We start from the raw sequence: 20,359 nt of genomic DNA on the forward strand, positions 1-20,359 counted from the left end.
TGAAAGAGTTGGGCTGAGCTGCTGAAGGCACAGGACCCAGACAAGTGATGGTACCTTAGGCCCCCCAGGCAAGAAACCAGAAGTCTGCAGCTACAGGAATAACTCCAGCAGAACCACCACCCTGCTGAGCCCAGCCCAAATAGCTGACCCACGAATATGAGCAGGTCACTGGGGGGTGCTTTGGGGTGGCGGGTTCACTGCGGTGGGTCACCCAGAGGCTGTGTGAGTCCAACCCTTAGGGAAGCCCACCTCAAAGCACTTCTCATAGACGTTCTTCATCATGTTGGAGATGAAATCTTTGGCTCTCTGGAAGTCTGGGGGATCGATGCTTCCTGAGCCATCCAGGATGATGGCGATCTCGGTACCTGGGCCAAGACAGGGAGCAGGTCAGGAGTGGGCGTGGCATTCGGGGCAGGAGTGAGGGCACCCACCCCACTGAAGCTCTGAGGGCTCAGTTCAGGGAGGACGTCGATGATGCTCCCAAGAGGGAAGCCTTTGTCTCAGGGGCAGAGACAGTCAGAGGCTGCTGGGGCCCTAGCTGTGTGTCACTCCTCACACTCCCACTCCCTGGGTCTCGGCTTCCCCGCCTGTAAGAGAGAGTGGGGCAGGGCTGGGACTGGCCAAGCCTGTAGAATCCAGCCACTGCTCCCCATCTCCCAGACCTAGGGCCCCTCATCCCTGGAGGTCACCAGCCTAGGGGTCAGCTCTGACAGCTTCTGGGAGCAAGCTAGATCTGCCTCTTCTTACCTGCTCCCTCCTCCTCCTCCTCCTCCTCCTCCTCTTCCTCCTCCTTCTCCACCTTCAGAGCCCGGCGCTGCCTGGCTCTGTTCTCCGTGCTGCCTTCTTTGTTCCTGGAGCAGACTCCAGCATCCACATGGGCATCGGGATCCAGGAGACTCTCTTTAAAAAGTACACATGGACGAGCCCAGGGTCAGACGGCCTCCTGTTCACCTCCAGGCAAGCCCACACTTAGCTCTGCCCTGGTTCCCTTCACAGAGGCCTAGACCTGCTGGCCCTCTCGGGGCCTCTGTGTCCCTCTGCACCTGCCGTGGGCTGGTGCCTCTTCTTGGAGACCTAAGGAGAGCTCTTCAGAGCTGTCCAAGGCCAGAGAGGGTCCAGTCCTTACCAAGGTTGGAGAAGTAAACCTGGGCCCGGGGCTGGAGGTCAGGAGCCAGCAGGCTGCAGTTACCCGTGAACTCTGAGCTGAGGCTGTGGGGCTGCCGGGTCGGCACTTGAATGCAGATCTGGAGGAGGGGGAGAGGGAGAGGGAAAAGCCTGGGTCACCCCAGCCCAGGGCCCCTAGTCGCAGCCATCCCCTCACCCCCATGCTAGAACCAAGGGCCTCAACCAGGCAGGGGACACAGGAACAGCTTCCTCACTCCTCAGCAGGGGTAGGAGTCAGTGCTGGGACCGGTGTGCTGGGTCACATGAGGACCTGCGTCAGAACCACCATCAGCCCTGGGGTTGGCACCAGGGAGACAGCTGGGCTCAGCCCCGAGAATAACATGCCAGTCAGGACTGGTACCCACAACGGGTCGACACAGGGGTTAGCACCAGCCTCCCTGAAGCCCTCCATCCTCCCATGCCACGCACACTCACCAAAACACCATGCTGGTTCCGGACAGCTGTCACTCCCCGGTACCTCCTTTTTGGGATGGGGACATGCTCTGAAACAGGTAAGCCCAGGTAAGGAGGAGGGATGCTGTGAAGCAGCCTAGGAGCCAAGGTCAGAGGGCACAGGGCCATCTTGGTCAGGGCCCCATGAGGAACCAGTAGCCCCTCTGGGCAGCCTCTAGAAGCTGGATAGGGGGGCCTTCAGGGACAGGCCTCTCCCCCAGGCTCATCCAGTGCCTCATTCAGCATAGGCCCCATGATGTCTGCTCTGTGCCCGGCCTGTGTAGACAGTGACAGGGACCCAGAGAAACAGACCTGTTCCTTGTCCTCCAGGGGCCCTGGGTCTGCTGGGGCAGGCAGGTGGAGAAGTGCCAGCCGGCGGTGTGTGCGGCGCTGGGAGGACCAGCTTTACAAACCGATGAGCCCTTCTCTCTCACAGTCCTGTCTCTGGGGACTCTTACTGCCCCACACCCCCAGGGGCAGAGATGTAGCTCCTCCTGCTCCCCGCTCTCCACTGTGGGCCTCAGGAGACTCATTTCTGAGTCACAGGATCACTCAGTCACCCTACTGGACCATGTCCCCTTCTGAGGCAGAGATTGGGGTCTCACAGAGCCCAGGACTCCTCCTTACACAGCCATCAGCACAGATGGGCCTTCAGTAGGACTGGGTGGGGTGGGGACAGTTTGCTCAATGAGTGAACCAGGTCCATTCATCTGTTGATCAGTGTGACTGAGTGCCTCATCTAGGGCAGCCCCCTGCTAGATGCTAGGGTGGCCACAGTTAGATCGGGAGGGGAAGGGGTGGATTGCATTGAGGTGTGATGAGCTGGGATAGGTTGGGTTTCGGAATCAGGTGGAGTTGGGTTTGCATCTCTGGTGCTGCCCAGATGCGTGACCGTAGTCATGCTGGAAACCAAAGGCTTCCTCTTCTGTAAAATGGCATGGTTTTGAGGGTTAAAGGTATATGAAGCACTTAGCAGAATGGAGTATTCCACACGTTTCAGGTATCATTTTTGCTGTTAGGACTGGGTCCAGAATGGTGGGTTGGCAACGAGGGTTGGGAAGGGATGGGACTGGGCATCAGGGTGGAAGGCTTGCTGTCGGTGGTGGTGGTGGGGCCTGGGGTGGAGGGACTGGGTTAGATGGGGCTGGGGCTGGAGTGGTTGGGCTGGATGAGTGGGATTCCTAGAAAGGAGGTCCTCGAGCATTCCCTGGAGTGAGGGCTGACTTACCAACTGGTTGGCAATGGAGCTCATCGTGGGCAAGGGAACATCGATGCAGGGGCTCTGCTGTCCTGCTGGTACTGGGGCTGGTGACCAGAAGCCTGAGCAGATGGGTAGGCAGCAAAGTTGATCTGGTCAATGATTCTCTTCTCCTCCCTGCCTGCCCAGGCCCAGTCTGCCCATTCCAGGCCCACAGACCCACAGGCTCTCTGTTTGGAAATCTATAGAGAAGCCCAGACCTGGAAAGGCAGGCAGACTTCCAGCCCGGGACGGCGGACCCTGCTTCACGTGGGAGGCGTTTGCTCAACCTCTACCTTTGCACAGCTCCAGGCAGGAAATGGTTAACTGCATCCCCTCTCTGCCTGCTAGCCCACCCTGACAGACATGGGGGCGATACCTGTGGTACAGAAAGACTCTCTGCTCTTTGGTGGCAGTGGGGAACCAGGAAGCCACCAGCAGCATATTTGGTTCTGTTGGGGGCAGCGCTGGCTTCCTAGTGGTGGCCGGGGGCCTGCGCCATCTGGCCTCAGTGACAGTGCTTCCCGAGAAGAGTACACTGGTGCCCTTAGCCTATGGGTTGGTCAAAACTGGAGGTTTCAGTGGGTGGGCACCTCAGCCTGATTAAGGCAGCCTCCAGAGATGTAATTGCTAATGGCAGACTCTGCCCCCTGCCCTGAGCCCAGGAGGACAGCAGAGAGCCAGTGTTGGCCGAAACATCCTCACTGTCCCTGCTGCCCAGGGAGGTTTGGGCTGCCCCAAGACAGGGAGAGAGCTCCCCATCCCAGGGGTTGTGAGTATTGGGGAAGGCGCCCTGAGACTGGGCTTGGTAACAGTGAGCCAAGTTCAAGGTCTTTATGCTGAAGGCAGTAGGAAGCCACAGAGGACTTTGTAAAGGGGAAGTGCATGATTAGTCCGTGTTTATAAAGGGGAAACATGATGAAAAGGTAAAAGTGAGCTACGGTGGATAGGGGGCAGGAACGAGGTGCTGTTTCCACTTCCTCACCTCCCATCACTGGACACTTAAAAAAATTATGATATATGTCATTCACTTATCTCCACGGTTTACAGAAGAATAATAAAATCCACACCTGTGCGTGCCCTAGCCAGTCCACCCCACCCCAAGCTGACTCCTGCCCTCTGATAGGGTTCCTGTCAAGGTCAGCTGTGGTCCCCACCTTGCCAAATCCAAGGGACACCTTTCTGTCCTGATCTTCCTCAACCTCTCAGCAGCCTTGGACATAAGCAAACATCTCCTCCCTGAAACACTTTCGTTTTGATTTCCCTTGACCTCTCTCATTACTCCTTCCCAAATGCCTTAGCTTGCTCCTTCCATTGTCTGACTTCTAAATGTCACTGGTGTCCTGGGGCTGGGTCCTTGTCTTCCTCTCCAGCACACTCTAGGGATCCCTTCCAATCCCCTGGCTTCAATATACCTGTCAGTGCTGAAATTCCCGCCTTTGTATCTGCAGCACTAGCGTCCCTCCAGCAGAAGCCAGACCAGCATAGCTGTAGAAAGCAGAATAATGACCCAGCGCCCCAGAGAGGTCCAGGCCTTAATGCCCAGGACCGTGAAGAAGCTACTTTTTAGGGCAAAAGGTGCTTTGTAGGTTTGATTAAGTTAAGGATCATGTGATGGGGCAGATTATTTGGGTGGGCCCAATGTAATCACAAGGGTCCTTATGAAAGGGAGGCAGGAGGGTCAGAGTCAGAGATCTGAAGATGAAGCAAGAGGCCACAAGCCAAGGAAGGCAGGCAGCCTCCCCAGAAGCCAAAAGAGGTGAGGAAACGATTCTCCCCTCGAGCCTCCAGGAGGAACACAGCCCTGCTAATGCCTTGATTTCAGCCCAATAAGACCCATTTCGGACTTCTCCTGAACTGCAAGATAATACAATTGAGCTGTTTTAAGCCACTAAGTTTGGGGTGAATTGTTACAGCAGCCTTAGGAAATGGATAAATAACAACTGCCCTTCGTCTAATAGGCATTTCAAACTTAGAAAGTCCAAACAGAACAACGGCCCTGTCCTCCTGTGCTGGACCTTTCCACCTCCCCGGCCACAACGCAGCACCACCAACCACTGCATTCTGGAGTCTGAAGCTCGGGGACACCCTCACGTTATCTTTTCACCCATGGCCTACATCAAATTCATCAGTAAACCCCGTCGGTTGTCGGTTCTTCCTCCAAATTACACCTAGAGAGCATCTCTTCTGTCTGTTTCCCCTGCCAGCATCATCTTGCCTGGTCTATAGCAACAGCCTCTTAATTGGGGTTGGGTTTTGGGGGAGGGGTTAAAATTTACTCTCAAAAGTTACACCATGTCACTCCCATTACAGCAGCCTCCCACGCACTTAAGAAAAGAGTCCGCCGCAGCCCGCGGGGGCCTCGAGCCATCTAGCGCCACCCCGCCTCTGAGACGCCCCTCCCGCTCCTCTGCTCTCCCAGCTCTGGCTCCACGCTGGCTGGCTCCTCTTCCGGGACTGCCCCCAGCTTGGGCCCTCTGCCTTGCTGTGCCCCCAACTCTCCCCAAGCCTGGCTCATTCTCATCCCTTGGCCTCGCGTAACTGTCACCTCCTCACATACGCTTCTCCAGCCGGCCCCACCTCACAACCCATTTATTCTGCTTTGTATCACCCTGTTTATTTCCTTCTCAGAACTTGTCCCCATTTGAGAGCGTCCTGTTGACTTGTTTGTGTGTTTATTACCTATCTCCCCCCACCCTGCCCCCAGACTGTAAGTTCCCCAGGGAATCTTGTCTGTGTTGTTCGCCATGTTATTTCTAACATCTGGAACAGTGGCTGGCACAGAGCAGGGGCTCGGTAAATATTTGTTGAATGACTATTGAATGGCAGCCCAGGTAGCAGGTGAGGGGGCCAATCTGGGGCAGGGCTGAGGGGTGGAGGGCGGGTGCAGCTGAGCTCTGTGGGCTTGCAGCTGAGCTCCCAAATTAGGTCGCCTGCTCAGCAACCTGCCTCTTTCCCCAGACCCCTCCCCAGCCTAAGCCTCAGCCCTGGACCCAGCACCTTAATCTCTCCTCCCGCACAAAGGTGGGCTCAGAACTTTGCTCCCGCTCGGACCATGTTTTGCTAGGGTAGGTGCAGGCCTGGAATAGCCTTGGCTCTCCTTCCTCCTTCAGGCCCTGGGCCCAAGCTGTTTCTTCTGCCTGCAATGCCTTTTACCTTCTTTTCCTGCAGAACAGTTATCCCAAATGCCAGCTCCTCAGGAAGTCGCCCCCAAAGTAGGACCACCTTGACCCTATCCAAGCCCTCCAGGAAGCCCTCACTCTTCCTTTATTCTTAGCTTTTGTTCCCATGTAGATTGCGAGTTCCCGAGAGACAACCATGTACAGTTGCACAGGCTGTGCACTGCAGAACCCAAGATTGCCATACATATTGGTCATGCTATGCTGTGGCCTGGGGCCCAGTCTGGGCTGCCCCTGCAGCCTAGCCTTTTAAATACCCCCACCGTGGTGGGTGGTCTCTTGAGCTCCAGATTTATCGACTGAGTGACTAACAAATTCAACAATAACTGAACAACCATCAGCTGGCAGCCCCAGGGACCCTATTACACCTGGGCTGGGTACAGCACGTCTCCTGCCTACCTTCATCCATAACCCATCTTTGTCCTCAGAGTCTATTCCCATCCCGCCCAGGGGGAAGGCCTTTATATTCCACTCCACCCCGCTGCAGCTCCCAATGCAGCCAGCCAAGGCTGTTATATCTTAGGGAGAAACAACGTGAGGGAGTGAGAGGGACGTGTCATCCTCACAAGGGGAGCCCAGCTGGTTCCTCTGTGGCTCCGGGGCGGCCGGCAGTGCGTTTCCTGCCCTGTGCAGCAGCCTGTGGTCTCAGGCTCCAGTGTCTGCATCAGGAACCCAGAACTGCCTCCCACCACATCCTCCTTCCCTGCATGTTCAAACCCACGAGCCCCCCACTCTGCTTCAGCAGGTGTTCGGGGAGGTTTTCTTGCACGCAGCTGGGCTCTCCCTGCCACCGCTGGGTGGGTTGAGAGCCTTCTGCTCCGAGGGCTTCAAAGTCCCCCATCCACTGTGGTCTTTCAGTTTGGCTTCTGAGGCAGGGGACGTTAAGGACTGTTGGGCCTGAAGCTGGTGTGGTGAGGGCCCTGCTGGGGTACTGGTGGGAGGGGGCTGGGCAGGAGACGGTCACCAATAACTCGGGCTGAAATCTGGCCTTGACAAGTCGGGGGAGCAAGCAGAACGCTCACACACTGCAAAGTTTGCAAAACTGAATGCTGACCTAACCCAGAAGGTATGATCCAGCAGTTCCACTGCTGGATACGTGCCTGATAAAAAAAAAAAGAAGTGCCCTCACCCAGCAAAAGAAAGTGCGGAGCTGTGCTGTTCCTCATGGCCCAAGGAAACTGCTAGAACACTCCTCATTAGCACCGTTCACACAGAGGAAAACTCTAGCAACCGCCATGAGCACCACCGCCTCAGGCAACGCCAGGTCAGACTCCTAGACTGCATGCTGAGGGAGAGGAGTCTGACGTAACAGAGCACCTACTGCATGCCTCGTTTATGACACGTCCCAAGAACAGGCAGAGCCGGTCCGTGGCGATGGATGGCGGGGACAGTGCGTAACTCTCCCCGCCCGGACTGTGCCTGGAGGGGAGCACACAGCTGCCGGGGGCTTATGATAGGCGGGCCCTGTTCTGCCTCTTGATCTGGATGCCGCATCCGTGGGTGGCTCACTTCGTGAACATTTCCTGAGCAGCACGCGGACGACGTGGGCAGTTTTCTGTGTGGCAACCAGAATTCATCTTAATTCATCTTCCTGTAGCCAGATACTTCCTAAGGACCTCATCACCCTCCCTGCTTCAAGCCTTCTGGCTGCCCAAACCCTCTGTGCCGGGGTGGGGGACAAGGCACCGCCCACATCCTCCATCCAATTTCTCATGGCTCTCAGCCTCAGCCACTACACCTGCCCAGCTCCCCAACCTCACTCAGGCCTTCCAGACTTCACCCAAGCTGTTCTCAGCCCCGACTCCCCTTCTCATGCCTTCTCACACCAATCCCTACTTGGCCCCCAACTCCCAGTGTCGATGCATAGTCTCTGGAGGAAGGACACACGTGCCACTGCATCCCCAAAACTCCCTGGACGTCCCCACAGAGCAGCCATCACTCCTCTTGCCATCGCCTGACTTGTCTGTTTCCCGCATGAGCCTGGAGCTCCATGAAGGCAGGGACTGTGTCTCCTTCACTGTCTTCTCCCCGCAGCTTTGCCTGGCACTGAGTAGGTGCTCCTTAAATGAATGAATGAATGAGTGAATGGGCCCTGCCCTCACCACTTAAATCTAATGGTCACCAGCTTCTTCACTGTACAATGAGGAAACCAAGCATGGGGTCCAAGCCCAGGTCCAGGGCTGTGAGGCTGCCCCAGGAGCTGCCACCGTCCACCCATCTTCCACTAAACAGAGCTCTGCTCAGCCAGGAGCCCCGAGCACCTCACCGGGCTCTGCCCCAAAGCCCTCTGGACCCCAGAGCTCACGGTTCAGGTGTGTTGGGTTTGAAGGAAACCCTGGATCATCGGCCAGAAGCAAAGCAGCGGGGGTGGGGAGGGGTGGGGAGGGAACCAGCCTGGGGCAGCTGCAAGCACAGAAAGAGGCCTATGACCCGCAGGAACCAGAGGGGGGAGGGGAGGGACCGCTCTAGATTGAGGGTGACCAAAGAGACAGCAAAGATATGCAAGGCATGAACCTTGACCAGACCCAGGCTTCAAAACAAAGCAGCTCTAAAAGTCGTTTTGGTGACAACAGGGGGACATTGGCATGTGTATCGTGACCCTTCACGGCAGAACTTCTCCTAAAACCAAAGACGTGCCTCCGCATCAGCACCACTCTCACCGTCTGACGGAGTTCACTGTGGACTTCCTTGCTTATTGTCTGTCTCCCCTGAGTTTAAGGATTTGTGTCTACTTTGCTCCCCGCTGTATCCTCAGGGCCCGGCATACAGTAGGTGCTCCATATAAACATTTGTGGCGTGAATGGCCGTGGTATATATTATTCTACAACTTGCCTTTTTCATCTTAGATTGATCCAGTTCATAACCATTGCACTCATTTCGTTCATCGAACCTGCTTTTAGCATCATGTCGGATGAATCCCACTTATTCCTTCCAGTTTCCAAGGATGCAGATTTCCCGCCTCTCATGGCTCAAAACAATGTCACAATCAACATCTTTACGTGTGCCTGAGAATGTCCCTAGGGCTGGTATCTGGGAGTGGAATCGATGAGTCAAAGGCCACGTGCATCCTCAGCTCTGCCCGAAGTGGCAAAATGGTGCTCCAAGGTGATTCTACCAACTCACACGCCCACAAGCTCCTGCTTCACCACATCCTTACCAGCAGAATGGTGTCAGATTTAAACTGTTTTGCTGATCTAATGGGTGGGTACAGGTGATATTTTTAAAATATAAGGTAATGTGTATTGATCTTAAACTTGGCCAGAAATTGTGCCAAATCCTTTAGGTGCCTTAACTCAAAGCATCCTTGCAACAACCTGGTGAGGTCAGAAAATATCACCCCACTGCAGAGATGAGAAACTGAGGCTGCTGTAAGTCTAGAGCGAAGCTGTCTCTGAACCACAGTGACCAGACCCACAGCGTGCCTCGTAACCGCTCTGGCCTGCCTCATATTTTCCATTTAAAAAAAATACTTTTTGTCACTTGTCCAAACATCTATATAGAGCATGTGTTACTTTTGTAAGGGGCAAAAGAGCCTTAATAAATTTTTTAAAATTATTTGATGACTTTATTTTGTAGCCTTTTGAGTAAATGATAACTTCTCTTTGATCCCTGGGAAATTTAAAAAAAAATTTTGTTGTTTGTTTTGGGCGAGGTACTTAGGTTTATGTATTTAATGGAGGCACTGGGGATTGAACCCAGGACCTCATGCATGCCAGGCGCCTGCGCTCTACCACTGAGCTATACCCTCCCCCTGGGAATTTAATAAACTTTAATTTCAGAGAGTTTTTTTAGTCCCCCCACCCCCTCATCCCTGGTAGTGAAGGGGGTCCAGGGTGAGGAGAGGGGCTCTGGCTGGGAGGACTGGCCCTGAGCTCACAGGCTGTCTCCTGCACGCCCTCCTGAAATTAACAGGAGGTTCTCCCCAGGCTGTGGGGTGGGGTGCCAAGGCCTTGTCAGGGACCGTCTCAGGCTCAACAGGACCCCTTAGTCCTCACACCCCACTCCTTCTTGTCCACCAGACCCCACTCACCAGGTCTGGTTGGTGCTGGAGTCTTGGTGCAGAAGGGAGCTGAGCACGTAGGGGGCGCCTCCCTCGGGAGTCACCCAGGTCTGGACCACATCCACGTTGAAGGCAGCCACAGGAGCCAGGCCTGAGGAGAAAAAAAGAATATTTAACAAAAGAGGCACCACTATTCCATCAAATCCTGAGGTGTGGTTATCCCCATTTTACAGATGAAAAAAGCAAGATTCCCAAGGATATTTTTTCCCATGGGAATAGGGCTGGCATGAAGGCGTGTCTGACCCGAGCTCCTGATCCTCCTACTAAACCAAGTTGTGTTGGCACCAAGGCCCCTTCCTCCAGGAGGCCTTCCTTGGTTATCTCCCAGAGCACTGTCACCTTCTCCCACCTCCCACTGTGCACTTTCTACACCTGCCACAGAGCACATGCTCAACACTGTGTCACGGACCAAAGTTCAAACAGACTATGGGTCCCGGGAGAGGGGCTGCATACATTCTGTCTACGTGACCCCCACCAAGTGACCCAAGAGAAAACATATGTCCTCAAAAACAGCTGAAAAAAAAAAGAATTTTTATAGCAGCTTTATTTGTAACAATCCCAAACTGGAAACAACCCAAAAGTGCATCAACTGAGGAACAGATAAGCTGGCGGTGGTGTATTCAGAACATGGACTACTGCTCAGGAGTGAAAAGGAACAAACAGCTAACACACAGCAGGAGGGGTGACTCACAACAGTCACTGTGCTGAGTGCAAGAAGGCTTATGTAGAAGGGTACTGCGGAATTCCATCTATGTGGTGTTCTGGAACCAGCAAAACTAATCTATAGTAAAAAATACACTGCCTAGGGGAGTCGGGGGTGAGGATTAACTGGGAGGGGACAGGAGGGAGCTTTCTGGGGTGATGGAAGTATCGTATATCTCTACAGGAGTTTGGATTACAAACGTGTGCATTTGTCAAAAGTACATCAAATGGTCCACTTAAAATTTGTGCTTTTCACTGTGTGTAAATTTTACCTCAAAAAAAAAAAAAAACCCAATAAGCAAATATTGAATATCAACCTCTAGTTGATAGGTATGCTGAAATGTTTAGGGATGACCTGTACTGATGTCTGCAGTTTGATCCCTTTAGAAACCCTTTGGCGGTGTCAACAAAAGCTGAGTATACATGTGACTCATAACCCAGCAATTCTACTCTTAGGCATAAACCCAATAGAAATGTGCTCATATGTTCACGAGAAGACATGTACAAAAATGTTCACAGCCCCACCTCTTATAATAACCCCAGACTGCAACAACCCAAATATACGTCAACAATAGAAGAAAATGAATAAACTGTGGTGTATTCATCAAGGGAACACTCTAAGGCAACGAAAATAATTAATGAAGTGGGTAGATCTCACAAACTCAATGTTGGATAAAAGATGCCAGAAACAAAACAGAACACGTTGTATAATTCTATTTATACAAAGCTCAAAACAGGCAAATTAATACATGGTATTAGAAGTCAGGAGAGTGGTTACCCTTGGGGGTAAGGTCATGGCTGGAGGGGCTGTGAGAGGTACTTCTTGGATGTTGGTAATATTCTCTGATTCTCGAAAGGGGTACCAGCACATGGATTCCATTTAATTTGAAAATTCACTAATCTGAATTTCTCCATTTTTGTGTGTGTTCTCTTCAAAAAAAAAAGTTTACATTAAAAAATAATTGCAGGAGGAGGAGGGATAAATTAGGAGTTCAGGATCAACAGACACACACCACTAGATATAAAATAGATACACAACAAGGGTTTACCATATAGCACAGGGAACTATATTTAATATCTTGTAATAACCTATAATGGAAAAGAATCTAAAAAAAAGAACATATATACACACATATATAACTGAATTACTTTGCTGTACACCTGAAGCTAACACAATAGTATTAATCAACTATAGTTCAATTAAAAATTAATGATAATAATTGCAAGTGTTTGAAGCACATTGAATATATAAAAATTCCAGGGATTCATAATAATATGCAAAAGACAGAGAGAAAACAAAAACAAACCAAAACATGGCATTGAAGATGCCAGAAAGAGAAAGAAAAATATCGTATGATATCACTCATATGTGGAATCTAAAAAATAAAAAGAAAGGAAAGAAAAAAGAAGACACTAATGAATTCATTTACAAAATAGAAACAGACTCTCAGACATAGAAAACAATCTTATGGTTACTGGGGGACGGGGTGGGAAGGGATAAATTTGGAAGTTTGAGATTTGAAATTGTTAACCACTATATATAAAAAATAGATAAAAAACAAATTTCTTCTGTATAGCACAGGGAACTATATTCAGTATCTTGTAATAACCTTTAAGGAAAAAGAATATGAAAATGAATATATGTGTATATGTGTGTGTGTATATATATAATATATATTTTACATATATATATATATACACACATGCATAACTGGGACATGATGCTGTATACCAGAAATTGACACATTGTAACTGATGGTACTTCAATTAAAAGGAAAAAAAACGCTGTATTATCCACCATTAGAAGTACTGAGGGCATCACCCCCTTATTCTGAAAACTGACTGTTTAAGGAAGAATATTAAGCACTTTTCTAGACTTTTCTATCTGAGCTGCATTTCAGGGTCACCAAATAGTCCTAGCTGACGAGAAAAAGTTCTTCACAGAAGAATCATTACTAATGAGTGTGGCTGGAATAACAGAATCGTAACACAATTTTGTAAGGCACAATGAAATGCAGTAATTAATTGTCTACAATCATCCATGGATAAAGCTACTAGATGAAAGTTCGACAGAGCACTTTGCAATTAGGCTGACACCCCCTGAGCCCACTGGCTCATCTTACCATCCCTCAGAGTGGGTCCCCCAGGCCTGCGTGCCTCCTGGCGTGACCCCCTAGGAAGATTACTGGAGCCCAAGACTGCATTTCTAACAAGATCCCAAGTGATGACCAGGCTGCCGTGCCCGTCATCAGCCCACACTTCGAAAATCAAGTCTTTAAAGTACCCTAGCAAAGGAAACAGAAAGGAGGAGCGAGATAAATGCAGGAAGGATGGCAAAATCCTCCTGACTGTTTCAAGGATGCTCGCCAAAAAAGTTAAACCTGAATTTAGCGAAGGCATTAGCCCTAACTTCCAGGTTTCAGGAAATGTAGGGGGTTGAGGGACAAAATACACACATTGAGAGGAAGCAAACGCAAATCCTGAATGAAGATGTCCCACAAGACAAGTGACTGAGCTCTGTCTGCAGTAAAGGAAAGATTTGAAAAAGACTCATAAACCATAAAAAAAAAAGGGTGGGGGTGGCAGGGGCCCCCTCTAGACTAAGAGAGGCATCCTAGCGACCGCACGGGATGTGCAGACCTTGTCCGACTCTTGATTTGAACACCCGGATTTTTAAAAATAGCCATTTTGAGACAGTCAGAAAGAATTGAATACAGACTGGGTATTAGACAATACCAAAGAATTCTGGTTAATTTTGTTCAGTGATGAGAACATGGTGCCTGTTTAAGACAACATCCCTGTACTGCAGAAATGCATACTGAAGTATTTAAGGGTGAAATGACTTGATATGAGGGATTTGCTTTCACACAATGCTTCTGAAACATCAATGTGCAAATGAATCACCCACGTATCTTCTCAAAATGCAGATTCTGATTCAGCAGGTCAGGGAGTGGGGCTGACATCCCCCAGACCAAATTGTGAGCAGCAAGGCTTTAAAATACTTTGGTAAAGGAAATAAAAAAGGGACAGTGAAATGAAAGCAAGGGCGGCAAGGTCTTGATAGCTGTGTCACCTGGGTGGTACGCATTTTGGGTGTATCATTGCCATTTTCCTTACACACTTAAAACTTTGTTTAAAACCACCCTTTTAAAGGCTGGTGGAACAGGTGCCCTGTGTCTGCTCTCTCTCAACTCTCCATCCCTTTCCCTGAGCCTGGCACAAAATAGACACCTGTTCTTTATTCCTTTCCCTTTATACCTCTGCCTTGCCCAGAAGGATGGTGTAGTGACTCGTAAAAATTTGCAATGCACTGAGATAAAGCTCGTCTTAAAATAATGGGGTGGGTGAAAAAAACTAAAAAGTGAGAACTACCCGCTTCTTACAAGGGGCGACTGGAAGGCCTTCTTTCCCTTTTCTACTGTCTGCCTGACTTACAGACATGAACTGAAACCCAGTGATAAGTCCAGGCTCATCCCCTGAGCATCCGTGGCACCTCCCTACTCAGCCCGATGCCCCTTCTGCCAGGTCTGCTCTCCGGCTCCTTGATACCCCACTTCCTGAAGGCCATCTGCACACTCCCATCTCCGGGCCTTTGCACAAGCTCTTCCCTCTGCTTCATCCTTTGGGGTCCTGTTCAGGCACTCCCTGTCCTAGGAGCCAATCCAGATTCTTTGCCAGAGTAACCCAATGGTCCCTGAGCCCCCTTGGCATCCTGTGGTGTCTCTGTCTGGCTCTGACTAAATCCTGTCTGGGTTAGAGTGATCTGTGATAAAGTCTGTCTCCCCAAAACTATAATCTGATCTGAGTCATCCATGACACCAGTCCCCCCCACTCCAACCACAAAGTCCCGCTCAGCACAGAGCCAGGCCCGGATGAAGTATCGTGGCAAAGTCAGAGGGGGCCAGAGATTCCTGATCCTCATCCCACACCCCCATCCCCATTTTCACTTTGTTCAACTGAAGGATCTCGGTGCAAGATCCCTGAGGGGTGGGAAAGGGGAGCAGATAAGCAGAGACCATCACAGCTACCTTCCTGCACCACCTGCTGTCTTCCAGGCGCCACACTCAGGTGCTGAGACTCAGAGAGTTCGAGTGATTTGCTCAAGGCCCATCAGCAGATAGAAATTCGTGTCTGGGGCCCAGGTCTGCCTCATTCTGAAGCCTTTAGTAAAAGCTGGAGGCACTGAGGGGTTGGTGTAAACAGACAGCGGGGTCACACATGGTCGGCAGAAGCTGGGCACTGCTCCTGCTGGGCACAGCTCCCCGTAGGGCTAGCAGAACTGGGGAACTGGGGCAGAGCTGGGTTAGAGAGCTGGTAACTAGGTCAGTGAGAACCCTGATGTTGGCTGGCGCGGGGCGTGAGAATGTGTGTGTGTGTGGAGGGGTGTCACGGGGTCTGCTGGGCCTCCCCAGAGAGCCAGCTGTGCCTTGGGTCCGCGAGGTGTGAGCCGCCTCGCTCATGCAGACTCCCCCAGGCCCCTGCCGTTGCCCCTCTGCTTGGGCTGCCCTTGCACCAGGTGACCCCTTCCCTTCCCACCGAGACTCAGAGAAAAGGAGCGTGGGTCCCAGAGGGAGGCAGTCCGGAGCTCAAATTCTCGCTTTGCCAGAGTCCCTGAAGCACCTCACCTCTGTCTCCCCACCTGTGATACGAGGCCCTGCAGACAAGCAGGGTGATGCCGGCCAGCATCTGACACTTCAGAGGCTCAGTACATGGGTGCTAATGTCAGTGTTAGAACCACAAGGGAGGGCCTGTCACATTTTCTCTGATGACCTTGCCTGCAATCTCAAGCCCCTTCTCGTGCTGTCAGAGGTGAGAGCCCACTGAACCCGTCTGTCACCACACCACCCACAGGGCTGCCTCCCCAAGCTGTCCCAGCACACCACACGGGCCCACTGAGTCAGACCCTCCCTCCACCCTGTCAGCCACCACTTCTCCCCCAACCAACCCCAATCACATTTTATTTTTATTTATTTTTATTCTTTAATGGAGGTACTGGGGATTGAACCCAGGACCTCCTGCATGCTAAGCAAGTGCTCTACCACTGAGCTATATCCTCCCCTACACCGGGCATTTTAAACACACATTCTCATGGTACTATTCCTGGTTTAGCAAACTGAGGCTGAGGGGCAGTGGGGGGCATTGGTTTGCCCAAATTTATACAAGGAGCCCAGCCGTAGAACTGGGACTAGACAGCTGTCCTGACGCCCAGCCCAGAACACCCAGAAAGGCCTTGGGGGGCTCATGCCTCAGAGCTGTCTGCAGCCGCCTGTCCCGGGGGGCAGCTCACCCTCTGACCACCCACCTCGGTCTCTCACATCCAGCCTCATCATCTCAGCCTCTCCCCCTGGGCCCCCTTCACAGGCCGCCTGGCAACTGTGGCCAGCAGATCTGCAGCAGACTGTGCTGCTGGGCACTGTGCTAAATGCGTGCCAATTTTCCTCCTGAATATTTCTCATAAATGTCTCCTCCTCCCCTGTCCACCTGCCCCAGCTCCCCTTGACTGGACCACGGCAGCAGCCTCCTCACTGGCCCCTCTGCCTCTGTTTTCTCCAGGACTCCGCCTTCCACACCAGTCTGTCACTGTCACAGCTGGAGGCCTGCCAGGCTTCCCGCTGCCTGGCACTCTGGGTGCCCCTAACTCCCCACTACCCCCCTGGACCTCCCCAGCCTGACCGCCAATTTGACCCCTGTCTACACTCCACAAGCCAGCCTCCCAGAGAAGGTGGGAGACGTCTGGCCCCAACAAGGTCCACACCCCACACCTGGCGGGCCCCAAACACTGCACTTTTCTACGCCCACGTGGAATGCCCTTTCCCCATCCCCTGTGTGTGACCTGAAGGCATCCTCAGTGGCCCTCCTGTGTGCTGGGGATGGAGGGTCACTGTGTGCAAGCAGCCTGCTCACCCCGGGGCCCAGCGTGTCCTGGTTGTGGGGGGCAGGCAACGTCAGAGAAGACAGCCTTCTGTTCCCACTCAAACGTCACCCTGCATCTTCTGAAACAGACCCCTCACACCCCACATCGCTGTCCTTCTGTTTCTCCTACACGGAAAGCCCCCTCTCCCTTCCCACCACCAGTCTAGACTTGCTAAGGACCTCCCCCAGCCCCAGGGCCACCTCGGACACTACAGCCCCCGTCCTCAGTGACCAAGGCTTTCTATCACACACTTGTCACAGGTCTGCGGTTGTGCCCCCGGCAGTTCTGCCACCTCCCTGCTCCCCTCCGCAGGGCCCAGCAGGACCCCTGGTCCCAGCCTGAAGTTGGTGCAACAGCAGAGCAGGCAGCCTGGACTTCTGGCCCCTTCACCTCTGTAAGTTTCTCTAGGCTGAGAGCACAGGTCCCTTCTTCCCACGAGCCATGTAGACTCAGTCTCTGAGACCTAGGGAGAAGTCAGCAGCTGTGGTCACAGGATGAGTCAGAGTTGAAGACTGACCTGGGGACAGCAGGCCGTATGGTAGCAGGATGAGATGGGCAGGTCCAGACTTTCAGTGTGCTTATGTATCTGCATCTGACTGTCTGAGACAGCTGATGTCATCTCATCTGCTCCCACAGGTGAGGAGCCCAGTAGGTGCTTGGAAAGAGTGGAAGGTCAGGGTCAGGCCAGGAACAGTCTGGATTCTTTCCAGACGAACTAGGCCCAGCCAGGCACAGGATGCAGGGCCCTGGACCTAAGGTCACAGTCTGAGGGGTTCCTCCTCCCTCCCCGGCATCTCCTTGTCACTTTCGCAGACTCTCCCCGGTCCTTAAGACTCAGTGCCAATCTCACCTCCTCCAGGAAGCTCTTCAGAATTGGTCCATTCCTAAGTCTCAGGACCTCACAGCATGGAGCAGAAGTGTCACAGCTCCATTCCTCCCACTCAGACTGGAGCTGCTGGGGCCCTGCTCTCCCCTGTCCTGGCCCATAGCTTAGCCAGGCTTCAGGCTGTATCTCATTCCATGACTACTCCATCTTGCTCTCTGCTGTCCATCAGCCTAGGGAGTGCCTCAGCCTCAGAAGGGGTTTGATAAATGTCATCTGGATTGACATCACTAAAAAAGTTGCTGGAGTAGATGGCTGGTTGTTTCAGAGGCCACAGGAGACAGGGATGAGCAGGAAGCTAGAGTGACAGCAGGGCTAGTGTCCCGGGCCGTGGGGTATTCTACTGAGCTGGAGACAGGTAGAGGCAGGGGCTTGAGCCCCATTTCTGCCAATACTTGCTTGTAATCTTGGCCAGTCATTGCCCCTCTCTGGGCCTCAGTCCCCTCCTCTGTACTGGGAGGGGAGGGGGGCGACTAGGGTCTGGTCTAAGCATCTCCCCTGGACATTCTTGGTGATGGGGGATCAAAGCCATAAGCCATAAGAGGCATAAGATTCTCTCCACACCCCATATGTAACTGAAAGTAAAGGGAAGTCTAAACTGTAAAATAAGGAAGTTTTAAGAAAATTTTGATCTTCCCATGATGATTATTGTAATGTCTTTGAAATGTCAAATATTATAAGTATAAAATGTATGCTTTGCTGCTACCCTACACACATACACCTTGCTTGCTTCTTGGGTGATCTGGCCCCGAGGTGGGTGCTAATTCTGAGCCTCCCCTGACCCCCGCCAGCTCTGCCCCAGCTCTCAGCTACCATCTGGCATTCACTCACTGCCCACCCCACTTGTCCCGTTCCTAGGGAGAACTCAGGCTCCCAGGAGCCTTGAAACTACACCTGCCTGCGGTCCATCTCATTCTTCCCTCCATCTTCTGACCAGTGTAGGAGGCCCCCCTGGAAGTCCACCCAGATCACTAGGCAGGACCACCCTGGCCTCAGGCTTGATCCGAGCAGCCCCAGGGGACTTGCTGACCACACTCAACCTCATCCTTGGGGCCTGGTGGGTGGGTGCAGGCTCCTGGCTTGGCTTGCCCCCAGGGGCTTCCATGAAAGTTTTAAAGGCCAGAACAGGACCCCAGACAGTGTGGAGAGGAAGCATCCCCTCCCCACACAGGTTCTCATGTGGGCCCTGACGTCAGGAACAGGAAGCAGGCTCCCCCCAGCATTCGCCCTCTGCCACACACAACGCCCACCTGCTCACAGGGTCCTTGCCCTCCTCAGCCAAACCCCTGGTCTATAAGAGAAGGGAGCTCTGCTGGGCAGGTGGGCATCGCCAGCCTCTGCACATAGGGGACAAGCTCGGCCCAGATGTGAGGAGCTGCTTGGAGTGGGTGCTGGGGGAGAAGGCCCAGGGAGGGAGGGCAGGTGGCGGGAGGAACAAAGGGCAGAGGTCTGGAGTCCGAAGTCACAAAGTCACAGGCAGTCAACTCTGCCAACAGAGAGCCTCAGAGGCCCTTCCCAGCAAGCCTGGGGGTCTGGACACCCTGAGTGTGGGGACCCCTCCTGATGGGGGGTCCCCATACTCTCTCTGACCTCAGGCCCTGAGCCCCACCAGACACAAAGAAAGGCTGTGCTGAGGGCAAAGCCGCCCCCCAGGGCAGGGGGAGGCTGACTTACTGGTCACGCAGAGCAGAGTGTGCAGGAGCCACATCCTGGCTGGAGCAGAGGCAGCGGCGGGAGCCTCGGCCGCTCAGCTTCCCTCCTCGGCTCCTGGGCTGAGGTGGCCAGGAGGCGGGGACAGAGGCGCACACACAGGCAAGGACCACAGGCAGACAGGCACTTTCAAGTAGACTCAGACGCTCCCCTAGTATACGGCTGGCTGCGTGGCTTCCTCAGCAGTTGTGGGCTGGGTCCTGGGAGCTTAGAGACACCTGCCAGCCCTGCCCCCTCACCCACACTTTCATGGACCGGCGAGTGGAGTCTGGCCTGGGAACAGAGCTGAATGTCCCCGGCAGCAGATGTCTGAGATGTGGGAGCAGTATTAATCCGGCCGTGGTTTATCATCCACATGGGTGAGTCCCAGCCCCTGCCCTGCTCTGGAATCCACCACCATACCTCAGCCCAGCGCCCAGCCTAGGGTCCCTGGCAGCGGTTCTCTCAGCAGTGGGAATGGGGTCCCCCTCCCACAGGAAGCACCCCCATAGCCAGAAACTCGGCTCCTGCCCCGGGCCTGCACCCTCGAGGCCCTGAGACAACAAAGGGCCAGGGGAGTGTAAAGACCCATGTACTGACTGAATCACCGCCTCCATTCGGCTTTGGCCGCATTCTCTTTAAAACCTGACTACAGCACCATGATGGGGGAAACAATTTCACAGAGCTCTGGGCTTCCCGAGCAACAGAAGTGAAATTCCATCAGTCTTTCAGCACACCTCTGATCCAACCCAGCAGCCCAGAGGACACACTGCCAATAGCCTGCAGTCATGTTTAAATGCCAACTTCATGACCTGTTGTCAAATTTTCCCTGTGTGACCGAGTCTGTGGCAGAAGTAAGTCTCTCCTGCACTCCTGCCCCGCAGACTGCGGGAAGCTCGGAGCAGAGCTGAGAGCTCTGCGATGAGGGTCCAGGTCTGCAAGGCCCAGCGTGGGCGCACCGGCCACCTGTGGCTTACTGAATCCTTGAAACGTCACCAGTTGCTGAGGAACTGAATTTTCCTTTTTATTTAATTTGAATTAACTTACAATCAAAAAAGCAGGGGACTGTAGGTCTCTC

The 20,359-nt window shown here is 52.9% G+C and overlaps 1 protein-coding gene across 2 annotated transcripts in view; it reads right to left on the bottom strand.

Annotated features, from left to right (window-relative positions):
- The window catches only part of ITGAE (integrin subunit alpha E), a 50,326-nt gene extending 30,910 nt beyond the window's left edge, over positions 1–19,416 (bottom strand). Inside the window, exons 1-7 of one of the 2 annotated variants that reach the window (XM_064495042.1) lie at positions 19,267–19,416; positions 10,064–10,184; positions 2,846–2,937; positions 1,600–1,667; positions 1,127–1,244; positions 748–900; positions 250–365 (exon numbers count right to left, since the gene is read on the bottom strand). In XM_064495042.1, coding sequence (XP_064351112.1) covers positions 250–365; positions 748–900; positions 1,127–1,244; positions 1,600–1,667; positions 2,846–2,937; positions 10,064–10,184; positions 19,267–19,300 — 702 coding nt within the window. In that variant the 5' untranslated portion in view covers positions 19,301–19,416. The remainder of the gene's footprint in view (positions 1–249; positions 366–747; positions 901–1,126; positions 1,245–1,599; positions 1,668–2,845; positions 2,938–10,063; positions 10,185–19,266) is intronic. The other variant, XM_031469536.2, reaches the window with a different exon arrangement.
- Between the last annotated feature and the right edge of the window lie 943 nt (positions 19,417–20,359).

Source organism: Camelus dromedarius, chromosome 16, assembly GCF_036321535.1.
Source record: "Camelus dromedarius isolate mCamDro1 chromosome 16, mCamDro1.pat, whole genome shotgun sequence".
Taxonomy (NCBI): domain Eukaryota; kingdom Metazoa; phylum Chordata; class Mammalia; order Artiodactyla; family Camelidae; genus Camelus; species Camelus dromedarius.